The sequence below is a fragment of the Hipposideros armiger genome, unplaced genomic scaffold (assembly GCF_001890085.2).
Source record: "Hipposideros armiger isolate ML-2016 unplaced genomic scaffold, ASM189008v1 scaffold_194, whole genome shotgun sequence".
Lineage (NCBI taxonomy): Eukaryota > Metazoa > Chordata > Mammalia > Chiroptera > Hipposideridae > Hipposideros > Hipposideros armiger.
In genome coordinates, this window is record NW_017731544.1 from 362,871 (window position 1) to 375,920 (window position 13,050).

Consider the following 13,050-nt stretch of genomic DNA (forward strand, 5'->3'; position numbering starts at 1 on the left):
CCCGAGGCCGCATTAGAAAGTTTGCAGCTCTCTGAGGACATTCCACCCGGGTTTTAGAAGTGGGCGATTCCCCCCTGGAAGAAGGCACGGCTGCTGACACTCTCGGCTGAAGGCTGCCGCCCCACCCCCGCAGCCCCGCCGCGTTCCTAAGTCGCCCCCTCCCGCACCCTCCGGCTCTGCAGACGCGGGCCGGCCCGGGCAGGCAGGCTTGGCCGCAGGGCGCGCAGCCCGTGGGCTGGAGCCGGCCCGCCGCACAGGCGGGAGAGGAGGGAGCGGGAGGGCGGGGGCGGTGGGAGGCCATGCCTCCAGATGCGGAGGCTGCCGCACAGCTGGAGCCGCGGCAGTCACCTGCGCGGAGCCTTTGCCCTTGCGCTCCAGCTGCCCAGCCGCCGGCGGCGGACTTTGCGGAGGGCACCCGGCGTAGGCGGCGGCGGGTGTGGGCCGAGACGGTATTTATAGCTCGGTGACAGCAGCGGTGGAGAGGCGTCTCTGGCTCGTCTCGCCGCGCTCCCCAGTGAGGCCGCCGGCGCGGCCGAGGGCTGTGCTTGCCCGGGTCTCCCCTGTGCAGACGCCCCGAGCCCGCGCCCCATCCGGTGAGTACGCAGCCCAGCGCGGGGCGCGCCTCCCCCGCCGCGCGGTCCAGCCGCAGCCGGGCTGCGTCTGAATCCCCGCCCGAGAATGCGGAAGCGGCCCGGCACCCCGGCCCCAATTCCCCCGGCGCCTCTCCTCCTCCCTTCTTGAGGATGGCTGGACAAGGGGCAGGGTCAAGGGGCCAGGAGGGGGGGCAGACGCACCAGCCCTTCAGGGAAAGGGCAGAGGAGACTCCTAGGCGGGAAGCTCTTGGTAGGGAACCCTCAAACTCCAGGCTGCAGGGGGTAAGGGACGTCTCCAGAGCAGACCTTGAACTTTCCCCGCTTCACTAATTCCTAGGATAGGAACTGAATAGAAGCCCTACCTATCGTTTGTTCATTAACAGGTTGCAGTTCGTGGGTGTTCTCCTTAAACACGACAACAACATTTGAGTGTTTGGGTGTTTACTAACTTCGTCATAACTAAAGAAAGCTATTTGTTGATTCCTATTTTTCGAAAATACCACAGGCCCACAAGTGTGTTTGACCTATGTGGTAGCACTTTGGCTGCCATTATTCATTCTACCAGCTGTGGAACAATAAACTGTGTGTGTGTGTGTGTGTGTGTGTGTGTGTGTGTGTGTGTGTGTAAGGGGGGGGGGAGAGAGAAGGAGAGGAGATGGTAGTAAACGTCATATGCTTGCTTTAGTGTCTATGTGTGGATATAAGTCTCATGAACCAAAACAAAATTTTTTGAGTAAAAGTATGTTGAATAAATGTATTTCCCCCTGATTATAAATGATATATTGTTTGAAATTCACAAAGGACTTCTAGGAAGATTTCAGGTTTTTGTGTTGTCTTCAGAAAAAAGTTCTTCCAATTTATTGGCTATAAAGAGTAGGAGAATCCCTGTAAAAGCTATATTTTGTTGTAAGGTATTGAATTTCTGCCATGCACTTTCTAACTTCTAAAGGTAATAATGGATTTTGACATTTTGACTCAGGTATGTACTCCCCACCCCCATCCCACCTCTATCTGATCCTTGTGATCAGAAACAAGTGCTTGTTTAAGTTGCTTCATTAAATGGCCAGTCATTTAAAAAATAATGAATGATATGAATTAACTTTATTTTATTCATTAACTGGTACTTTGGTGTTGTGTTTAGATTCTTTTTTATAAACAGATGTCACTGAAAAGGAGGTCTAACATTTTAGAATAACTCACTGGTGATTGTTTTTCAACTTTATTACATGAAAAGGCTCATAAATATTTTTCATTTTAATGAAAAGTTGGCAATGTCTTTGTCAGAAGAGAACCCCAGGTCTATTTTGCTTTCAGGTTCTCTGCTTTAAAAACTTGGATTGGTTCAGCGCTTTGTTATCCCAAGCACTACAGGATAAGAACAAGGGAGACAATCACTTAAAGGTTGAAGCAATGTGAAGAGAAAGTCTAGGAAGTGATTTATGGATGGGATCTTCCAAATTAACTAGGGTACCACAAATAACCATTCCGGTACTTATGCAGAGTCACGTATGGTGGTTTCATTGATTGACTTAAAAGGTTGCTTTTTGTTTGAAAGGCTGTGTGGTCTCTTGTATTGGACTAAAAGTAAAAAGATCCAACTTTACTTCTGTTACTACTGATACTTGTGTTTTTTTAAAACCTGTGTTAAGCACTTGTATTATATAAAATGCTGTTAGTCATCTCCTTCTGTCTGCCTTTTCATCGAACAATTCAAGATCATATACTAAGACCTCTCCTTATCTCAGGGCTGGTCCAGGCAAATACATATTTGCTTTACTGCTTTCTGCCATGTCTCCTTTTAAAGACTTGTGTATCCCGTTATCCAGAGTCTATTCTCTCTGGAATGGAACCTTCAGTGTTTTTTTCTCACCCAGAGCTGGTCTGTTATCCAACCATCATCCATAGATTTATTTTTTCATTTGTTCATCTATCAGCCAATGTTTATTGAGTGCCTAATAGTTGCAAGTCATCACCAACTTCTACTTCTTTACAAACAGAACTTTATTTTGTATTTTATACTTCTCAGTGAAGGGAGCACAGTAGTAATTACAAGTATTGACTTTGGGGTCATATAGAGGTATTTCTGCCTGTGTCTGCCAGTTGGTAGCTGTATGACCTTGGGCAGCTTATAACCTTTCTGAATCTCTATTTCTTTGCTGGTAAACCCAAACGGTTGGCATAAGGACTAATTGAGATAACGCATGAAAAGTGCTTGCCGAGAGCCCGACACATAAAAAGCAGTCAAAAATATTCATTATCCTTATGTTGTCTGTATCTGTTTCCAGTGTTCATCTCAGGAATGGCAACCCCCATCTCAGGAAATGGCAATTCCATTCTGGGTTTTGCCAGGCCGTGTCCATATCCAATGCATCAGTAAAATCTTGTCAGCAATTCCTTTTAAATGTGTCCAGGAGCGATACATTTCCAGTCTTCAGGTAGAGGGGCTCTTCTGAGATGGAAGTCAGCCTGCGTCACTCTCTGGCTCCCTAGCTCACACAGGAGGAGAGCCCACATGCATACTGTAGCCTCCGGGCCAGACCATGATCTTAAGCAACTTCCCAGACCTCACCTCTCTTCATAAGCCTCTGTACCCACACCCTATCCAGTCACACGAGCCCCCTGTTGTTCCTTAAACGCACTAATCGTGCACTCAGCTCAGGCCTTTGCAAGTTTTTGTTCCCTCTGTCTGGATCACTCTTTCCCCAGATATCCACTTGCCTCCCCCGCTTCCTTCATGTCTCTGTTCAAATGCCACCTTATCACGAGGCCTCCTTCAACTTCCTTTGCTCCTGATACTTCCTGTTAACTTTCTCCTGCTTTAATTCTCTCCATTAACTTATACCTTTCTAAAATACTATGCATTTAATTTTTCTTGGTTTAATGTCTGTGTCTCACCATCAGACTGTAAGATGCAAGCCAACGAGGGTGTTGTCCGTTAGCAGCCCTCATGCGTAGGCCAGTGGCTGGCACAAATAGGGAACCGGAAATACTGAACAAACAAATGACGGATGTTCTTATGGAATTAGCAAATCTGGACTTCACCACGTTCTATATATGGTTTTGGACAGGAAGTTTAAGCGTTCTGAGCCTCAGTTTCAGTATTTGTGAAATAAGGATAATACTCATCCATTACTTTGTAGAGTTGTTATGTTAAAATCCTTTCATTGTATATGAGAATAGCATATGCAATCACTCAGTAAATTTAATATATAGTTGATATTATTTTCATGGGCATGACCATGAGTCGTTTTCACAATGGTCTTCAGGTTAGCAAGTACCTGGGATGGACCAGGCTCTTTACACATGAAATCTCCTTTGGTCTTCACTACGACCCTATGAGGAAAGCACTTTCATTAGGATTTTACTGGTGAAGAGATGGAATCTCAGCGAGGTTAGGGCTTGTTCCAGGGTCACAGAGCTAGTGAGTAGCAGAGTCAGGCAGAGCTGGACCATACTCCTCTTACCCTTTTAGGTTGCCTTCTGAAAAGCAAATGTTCCTGGTTCCTTTCAGTCATTCTAATGTCATGGTGTGGTTTTGCCCATTAAGAATACTAAGAGGTAAAATGTGATATAAATGTACGCTATCATTAATCTTTTAAGGAAACAATATTAAATAATTTGAAACTCTGTCACCCTGTTTGACATATAATTTTTAAAGTGTGATTATATCCTAGGGACTAAATGAAATGATTGTAAAAAGTGCCCCATTAACTGCAAAGAATTTCACATATATTAGTATAATACTACAACCAGGTAATTGAAGAAAATAGCCTTTAACTTTGTCTTGTACTATGATAGCCAAGAACTGTCTAAAACATAGCTGCTGTATGCATCACAAAGAGCATATCTCAAAAAAGAAAAAAAACAACAACAAGCTACAGGAGGTACTTTTTAAAATTATTTTTTAAGAAATTCAAGGTGCTGAAATAATGTCCACACCCTTGGCAGAGCACAGGCACAGACTACAGCCTTTTAATAAGAGCTTAGAGGGGTTGCAGGTGAATTTTTAGACATAAATACCAAGGAGCTTCAAGAAATTTGGAGAGATAATTTATTATTATTATTTTTAATCCTATAATAGAGCGCTACAGTGATAATGCTCTGACCATGTTACCTGGTTACGTATCACTAGATGCTAAGACCTACATTAGCAGAGCTGTGCTTTGGGTGTGGTTTACTTGACTAGTCATAATTTCTCTTGTATAGCACATTTTATTAATTCAGGGACTTTTCCATACATATCCTTAAATTTCTTTTAATGTAAGTAATACACTCCATTTTGCTCCTACTTGTCATTATTCACAAACTATTGCCTGAGCCAGCGTCTCTGTTGAGAAAAATGAACTTCACCCTCCTGACTGTCCGTGAGTGTTTTCACTTATTGTAAAGACCCTAAGAAGGAAGGAAGGAAGGCTCGGCACTCTGGTCCAATCAAACAAATCATTGCAACAATTATTAGGGCATTCATGTTGCCCTGGTCTGGTACTTGATGACCTTATACTTAAATTGGTGGAGTTGCCTCTAAACTAGTCTCCCCACTTTCATCATGCCTCATACCCATTGATCATTTTCCAAGCTAACAGAGAAATTCTTCCAAAACCCTGCCCAAATCAATTGTATCGCTCTTCTGTCCTGAAACCTTTGATTTCCTCTTCTCTACTCAGTAAAATGCAAAATAACAATTTTGTATAATCTTCCTTCAAGTGGCCCCAAATGATTCTTAACTCCCACAAGGTAACCCCAAGAGCTGTGTGTCCCAGTTACACAGAACCACTGATGCATCTGTAGCCCTGTCCCAGACTCGCTCTTCTGTGCCTTTGTTCAAAGTATCTTCCCAACCTGAGTGTCCTTACTTCTCTCCCATTTTTCTTTTGAATTCCTCTCCCTTTTTTGCCCTTAGTCCAGGTGAAGTACTGGCTTGTAGTAAAATGTGTGGCACTTCTAATATCAAGTATAAATATTAGAACCTCTAGAGTTGGAAACCATGACGGAAGGCCTGTGGATTATCAGACAGTATACAGTAAGTCCCCAACTTACGAACATTCGAGTTGCGAACTTTCACAGATATGAACAGACCTCGCATTACGAACATTCGTAGATGCGAACGAATCGCGAAAGTAGCTCGTGTCTGCCGGACATTGTCACAGTTGTGCTGCTGTGTGCTTACTGTACAGTGCGATAGTGTGCAGTAGTACAGTGCTCAATCAGAGTCCAGGATGTCCAGAAGCACGAGGAAAAGCAGTGGTGATGTGGAGGGGACTGCTAGAAAGCGCAAAGCAATAACCATGGAAACAAAAGTGAAAATAATTGAGAGATTGGACCGAGGTGAAAAGATGGTAGACGTCGCTCGTTCTTATAACATCAATCGTTCAACCATTGGCTTTACATTGTATATTTGTGTCAAAGGTGTATAAAACTCACTTTGTTGGACTTACAAAAGAATCCAACTTACGTTTTCCCGGAACGGAACTCGTTAGTAAGTTGGGCACTTACTGTATAATGTTTCAGCCTGTAGTTACCAGTATCTTCATCACTGCTATTATGTGAAAAAGCAGAGGCTTCCATAATATTGATAGTGACATCTACGTAATGATGTTGTTACTTAGAAAAGGCAATTACATGGTGTGGACTAGTCTAGTTCTCAGAGATCCAGTGTTTTCTATAAGCATCGTTGGAAAATCACAGGGTGAACATCAGTGATGCATTGTCAGAGGACAATCAGATTAACTCAACTACTTATACTGATGCTCAAAGAAGAAGAAAAAAATTGAGCAATACTGGAGTGAGTCATATGGTCCCAGTTGTTTCTGTTCATGCTATCAAGGTCATTTTGAATAGTAATAGTAGACTCATTCATCCTAGAAGTACTGTGAATCTTATATCGGACAGTTTTATTAACAGGAACTTTTTAACCAACATGTAAAGAGCAAGATTTTGCAATTTATGTCTTGGTGTGGGGAAGGCATTGCATAGAGTGTTAGAGCCGGGTGGCTTGGATTTGAATCCCTGCTCTGGCATAGACTCATTTTATTCTTTGGTACTAGTTACTAAACTCTAAGTATCAGTTTTAACATTTGTAAAATAATATTTTCTTCATTGGGCTGTTGTGAAATTTAAATGAGCTGCTTACAAAGCTCATTAGCATATTGTCTAGTATATGGTAAGTACTCAATAAATGCTAGCCTTATTAGTAATAGTGATAATAATGCAGAGCCTGGTACTGAAATAAGATGGTATTGGATGGGGACCCATCACTGCAGTCATTGGCCCAGTCATCATTGCAGTCTTTGGGCTCCCCTGCTCTTCTCTTCCCTTAATGGAAGCTAATGGCAGGTTGCCTTCATTTTCTTACTTGTAGCATGGGAGCGATAGTAGCATTCATAGCATTACGGTAGGAATTAAAATCTGTACTAATGTAGGACTGTTGTTCTCCTTCTGGAAACAATATACATACTGGAGAGGAGCAGCTATTTTCAACATTTTTTTTACTGTTTTAATTCAATTTGGGCATGTAGATATTACATAGCCCACAAAACAGGATTCTAAGTTAAAAACATCAATAAAATAAGTATATGCCAACCCTCCGCAAAGCATTTATAAAAAAAAAGAATCAAGGTCATATGTATTCCATTCAGTGTTCTAAATTCTGCTGCCTTGATTGTGTGTAGGTAGGGGCAGGGGAGGTATTATTACAACATGGGAATTCCTCACTGGTAAGAGAAACGACATAGAAACTTGTTACAGCAACTTCTCAAATGATACCCCTATTCTGTTCTGATGGCATGTAGGAATCACTTCTGCTTCAACACTCGTTGGCTTTGAGAAGATTTCTGGGTATTCTCTTGTGGGGGTGGTCTTTGGACATTTCCAAAGGTTTTGGGTGAAATTGGGTTGATAATTGACCCATTCTGGCATCCTTACATATCGAATGTCATGGAAACACATGATGTTCATTTTTGTTCTTCATTGGTTTCACTGTTCTTTTTGGTGTGAGAACCACACAGATCTCTGCCGCTGTACTGGTTGACGAACTGCACATTAAAAACACCTCAAAAAACGACAAAGCACCCCCAAAACAAAAAACAACTCACAATAGTCACCATTCCTAAGTATCTGAGCTGCAGTCCCTGAGAACAGATATTTCAGAGTATTCACGAAGACTCAAGGGACTTGAAATTACTGAGAAGGTTTATGAATCTGAGTACCGTGACTGTTGGTTTTACTGAATTGTATTGTCAATCCTTGTGAGTGTTTACATTGCTTTTCTAACATACTTAGGACAAGTCTTCATGAACTTAAGATTGTGGCTTTAATTGACATTCATGAGCCTAGAATATTGAATTGGGATTTGGGGACCTTGGAGCCTGTTCTCAGATCCTCCATTGACTTAGAGTCACTTCAGGCCTGAGGCTTCGTCTTTGTACTTATATTTTTCCCTGTGCCATAGAAGTACACATTGCAGAGTTAATATACTCATCTCTAGAGGAGAATGTGTCTCCAGAAGGCACCCAGGGATGGCATCCCTGGGGCTGGCCCTGGGGCTGCCCTCTCAGGCAGGGAAAGCACCTGGGGCCTACCTGGTCACCTGCAGGGGACAGAGATCGGAACTTGGGGTCAGACTTGAGAGGCACAAATCAGAGTTCTCCTGCTCGGTGACTTTGGGCAAGTTACATAATCTGTGTGAGCATCAGTTTCCTGCCTGGAAATGAAGTGATGACAGAATTTCACAGGGTTGTAATAACAAAAATGAAATAATAGTGCATGCAGACATCCAACGCAGAGCCTGCATGTCAAACATTGTAGGCTTTGTAAGGGTCTCTCTTTTCTTTCTCAGTTCTAAGTAAATTGAAAAAGAAGGAAAAAGAATTGGCAGATTGTGGAGAAATTTTGCCTTTATTATTATTTTTTAAATCAGTTTTATTATTGAAAAAAAAAAGAGAGAGAGATAGCTTAATCTGAGCACCAAATGAGCTCACCAAAGCTGAACCCCAGAATTAGACTTAATCACCCAGCCACAGTCCCGGTGGACCTGGGCAGGCTTGTGTTCTTTATGTTCAAGCTGGGGCCCAAATAGGAAAGACAGGAGCTGAGCAAGACTTTGGAGGTGGGGTCTGGAAATTGCATTTGAAGAAAGCACTGTACTTCCAGTGCATACCCAGGTTAGGACTCACCACTGTAGGCGTGTTACCTGTTTTGCAATGCCTCTGTGCCTTTGCATATGCCTAGATTGAGCATCCTTCCCTTTGTCACTTGGAAAAAATAATCCTACTAATTTTCCAATCTCAAATTTGAGTGTCTCCTCCTCTGCGAAATCTTCCCCTGGCTGCTCACGTTCCACAAGCAGAGTTGCCAGATCCCACCTGGGCACAACCGTTCTACCGTAGACTTAACTATTCTATAAAACTTATTCTGTGTTGAAATTATTTGACAGCTAGACTGTGACTATTTTTATAGAAGTCTATACACATACTTACATTTATCAATGTTTAGAAAGAAAATCTGAAAATATACCCACCTAATTATTAAGGGATTTTACTCTGGAGAGAGGGATTCGGGCAGAGGAGATGTTTATTTTTTTAATATATGCTCAGTTTGCATCTGCATTGCTTTAATTTTTAAATTAGTTTGTCTCATGATTGTAACATAAAAATAACTTAAGAGAGAAAAAGTATTGCATTGTTTTTTTTTTGTTTTGTTTTTGTTTTTCTCTGCCTTTCTTCCTGAGATGACGCTACATGTCATCTCACTCGCCCAAAGTTTGGACAGTGTTCGGCCCTCTCATGCCCCTTCCTCTCCCCCTGCTCTGTTCTTCTTCTTCTTTTTTCGTAAATCCCCCCCTATGATCATAGGTATGGTTAGATGATGAGGAAGGGGACTATATTTACTTTCCTCAATCTCAAACTTGTCTTGATGCCGTGAGTAGGAACAGGTATGATCTTTTCCAAATCGCTCTTTGTTGAGCCATTATAAATCTGAGCAGATAACAGGAAGAGAGACCATTTGTTTCCCTGCTCTAACCCTATGTATCTTTTCTTATGCAGGTAAACTACGGAATTGAAGTCTTGAAGGATGGGTAAAGACTTTCGTTATTATTTCCAGCATCCCTGGTCTCGCATGATTGTGGCTTACTTGGTCATCTTCTTTAACTTCTTAATATTTGCGGAGGACCCAGTTTCTCACAGCCAAACAGAAGCCAATGTTATTGTTGTCGGAAACTGTTTTTCATTTGTAACGAATAAATACCCTAGAGGAGTTGGCTGGAGGCTTCTGAAGGTGCTTCTATGGCTACTTGCCATCCTCACAGGACTCATAGCTGGCAAATTTCTGTTCCATCAGCGTTTGTTTGGTGAGTACCCAGGAAATGTAATGTTGGTAATTATTCAGTTTCTATCCTTCAAGAGAGAGCTTTGTTATTTCTAAATGCCAAATGTAAGACACATTTCAGTTTGTTCTTCAGCTTTCATTTGTTAGGCGCCGTCGTAGCTACGCTCTTCAACTGTTCTGTTTGCCGTGGCCTAAGGAAAACGAGTGTGAGGTAAAATTGGTGCCAAACTTCATTTCAACACATGGCTTTATCCTAAAACCTCTCAATTCCTTAAGTCCTAATAATTCCACAGTTGCACCCATGAACTTGTGTCCTTGTTACCTGGGGATGTCCTAGAGTACCAGGTCCATTTTATCTGCCCTTGCATCTGGATTCCATTACAACCTCTCAGCTGTTACTGCCTATAGAGGGTTACCCCATGTTACTGCCTCTGCAGGGTTACCCCACTTCTCAATTGTTTCTCAGGTCCTTGCTCTTTTGGCATCAGTTGAAGAGAGTCTTGCTGTCTTCTCTGAGGATTGTAAATTTGATCCCATTATTGCCTTTCCAAACTTAATGCCTGTTGTTCAGAATTCATATTTTCACTTACTGAGACCATTAAAAGGAAGTGATACCTTCATAGTAGACAAGGCAGACATGCCTTCCATGCTCTTGTTTGAGAAAAGTGGCAAAAGGGATAAAGTACAAAATGCTTGTGTTCAGTACCTGAAAGGAAATAGAATTTATTAGAGTATACATTTGTCCCATAGCATACCACGCGTATATTTAAATAAGGACACATTTGCCTCTGTTTAGCTATATATAGTCTTGTAAACTTTTATATACATGGTATCTTTTATTTTTTCATGGATTTCAAGTTATAGGTTAAATGTGTCATTTAAGTAATTCTGAATTTAAACTTAGGTCCATACACAGAAACAACTTTAGAAAATCCATTAATTTGGATCCTCTATTGACACCTGTAATCATTGTGTTTATGTGAACTAGAGTCTCCTTGTTTAGTCAGTACTGCTCATGAATAAAATGTAACAAGCTTAAATTTTTCATTTGTGAGTAGTACGTTAGCTTTTTAAAGCAGCAGAATAGGCACACAAATTCCCCCTAAGGTATTTTCACATGAGTGTAGTTATCATGAAGTCTTATTTATTTCAACAAAACGAAAAAAAATTAAAAACAAAAACAAAAACTTGGCTTTAGAGCTAAAATGAATGTATGTGTAATCGTATTTAGTGAAGACAGGAAAATAGCCCTTTCCCCATAAACAGTACCTTAATATCATAAATACATCAAAATGGGCTTTAGAATGTTTATTTTGAGCCTATTCAACCATAGACCCTATATTAGTAAGGGGATCTCTTGGTAGTAGCAACAGAGCAAGAGACTAAATTAGTTTATGAGAAAAAGATGACTTACTGTAAGGATATTGGGATAGTTCACAGAATTCATTTTACTAATTGGGGTGAATGCAACAAGGAGCTTGAATTCTCTCAGGGTGTTTTTTGTCTTGACTTCTCTATCATATCTTTAATTCTCCATTCATACTGAAGATCATTTTATATCTACATAGAAAGAATTCTTTGACTCTCTAGATCCAAAGTTTAAACTCTCAGGAAAGAGATTGCAGTTGACCCAGTTTGGATATGGTTTCCATCCCTGACCAGGAGATGGGTGATATGTATCCAACAAATTTTCATTGATCAGTTATTACATGCCAGGCATTAGTCTAGATAATAAAAAAAACAAGGTTAGAAGTTTGGTTAGAAACTTACAGATATTGTCTTTTCAATCTCTACTTCTCAAACTATTGCCATCTAGTTGTATTACATACATATCTAAAATGTTCATATTTTATATTTATTATACATATGCATAGTTTCAAAAAGCTTAATGAGGAAATGGAAGAAGGAAATGGGAAGTAGCTAAAAATAGAAGAAGGACTAAGGGTAGATTTTTTTTTTTTGGTGGTGATGGTTTTATTTGAGGAATGAGATTGATTGATATTCTTGTTGTTGTGGGGGGAGGAGCTAGATTAAAGTGCAGGTGAATATATAGAAGTAAACAGCATCTCTGAAGGTTTCTTTGGTCTGTGACTTAGGACACATGTAGGAATGGTGGCCTTAGAGAGGATAGGAGGACGAACCTTGGTTCCTCAGAAATAGTGATGTGAGATAAAGGTTGGTTCTCTAATAGGCACGATTGAAGCAGAGGAGTAGAGAGGTGTGTGCTACCACCTGGTGATCTCTTTTTCACTATAAAGAAGGAAGAGCTAAATGTAAAGATGGAGAGGTTGGATGATACAAGGAATTTAAGAAAGCGGTCAAAGTTTGGAACAGTGACCTGAGGGAGTGTGAAAGTGAACACACTAGAGACACACAAAAGGTTACTGATTATCACTGCGGGATGTTGAGGTTAGTTCCTATAAATTTCAATGACACCAGCATGAACTGTGTGGAACAATTTTCTCTATGACACCTCAGTCACCTGGAAGAGGATTTGAGAGTGATTCATGCGGCTGGGGACTGCTCGGGCTTGCTGTATTGGAAACAAAAGATAGAAGATACATAGAGGGTTCTAATAAAAAAAGTTCTTGATTTGATTAACAGGGGGTTCTGGCTGGACATGGAAAAGGGGTGAGGAAGATGATGACCTGGGAGGAATGGGCAAGGGCCTGAAGATTTGGAAGAAACTGAACAGGTGTAATGAGAGTAAGAAAAGTGAAAGCACTGATGGGTGTGGTTAGATGACATGCTGTAATAGAATTACAGTAATTCTTTAGTGGTGATTCCCAGCTAGGGTGTGGTCTTTAGAGAGTGGGTGCTAAAGTAAAGTGGAGCTCATTGACACAGAGGATATCTAGGAACTGGGTGTTAGGTGGGCCATCCATCAAACATTGAACAAGCATGGTGTCCTGTATCGTAATCACATGGATAGAAGTAGTTAAAGGTGGGGGTGGGGTCGGGGGAGAGGGTTAGTTTCCAGTAATGGGTGGAGGGTGCTGGACAGACAAAACAATAGATTTCCATCACAAGCAATGACTGGATATGTTTGTAACCCATTCAGGATATTCTCTCAGTGTAAAAAGTCAAGGAAAACTTAGACCAAAATATCCAGTTTGGAGAAAAGCTTTCTGCC

At 41.4% G+C, this 13,050-nt stretch overlaps 1 protein-coding gene across 4 annotated transcripts in view; it reads left to right on the plus strand.

The window, feature by feature from the left end:
* The first annotated feature begins 295 nt into the window (after positions 1-295).
* Positions 296-13,050, plus strand: part of TMEM117 (transmembrane protein 117) — a 474,959-nt gene continuing 462,204 nt past the window's right edge. For 2 of the 4 annotated variants that reach the window (XM_019653056.1, XM_019653060.1), the window contains exons 1-2: positions 296-593; positions 9,635-9,939. In XM_019653056.1, the coding sequence (XP_019508601.1) occupies positions 9,663-9,939 (277 nt within the window). In that variant the 5' untranslated portion in view covers positions 296-593; positions 9,635-9,662. Of the gene's footprint in view, positions 594-805; positions 876-9,634; positions 9,940-13,050 lie in introns of those variants that run through there. The other 2 variants (XM_019653057.1, XM_019653058.1) reach the window with 2 other exon arrangements.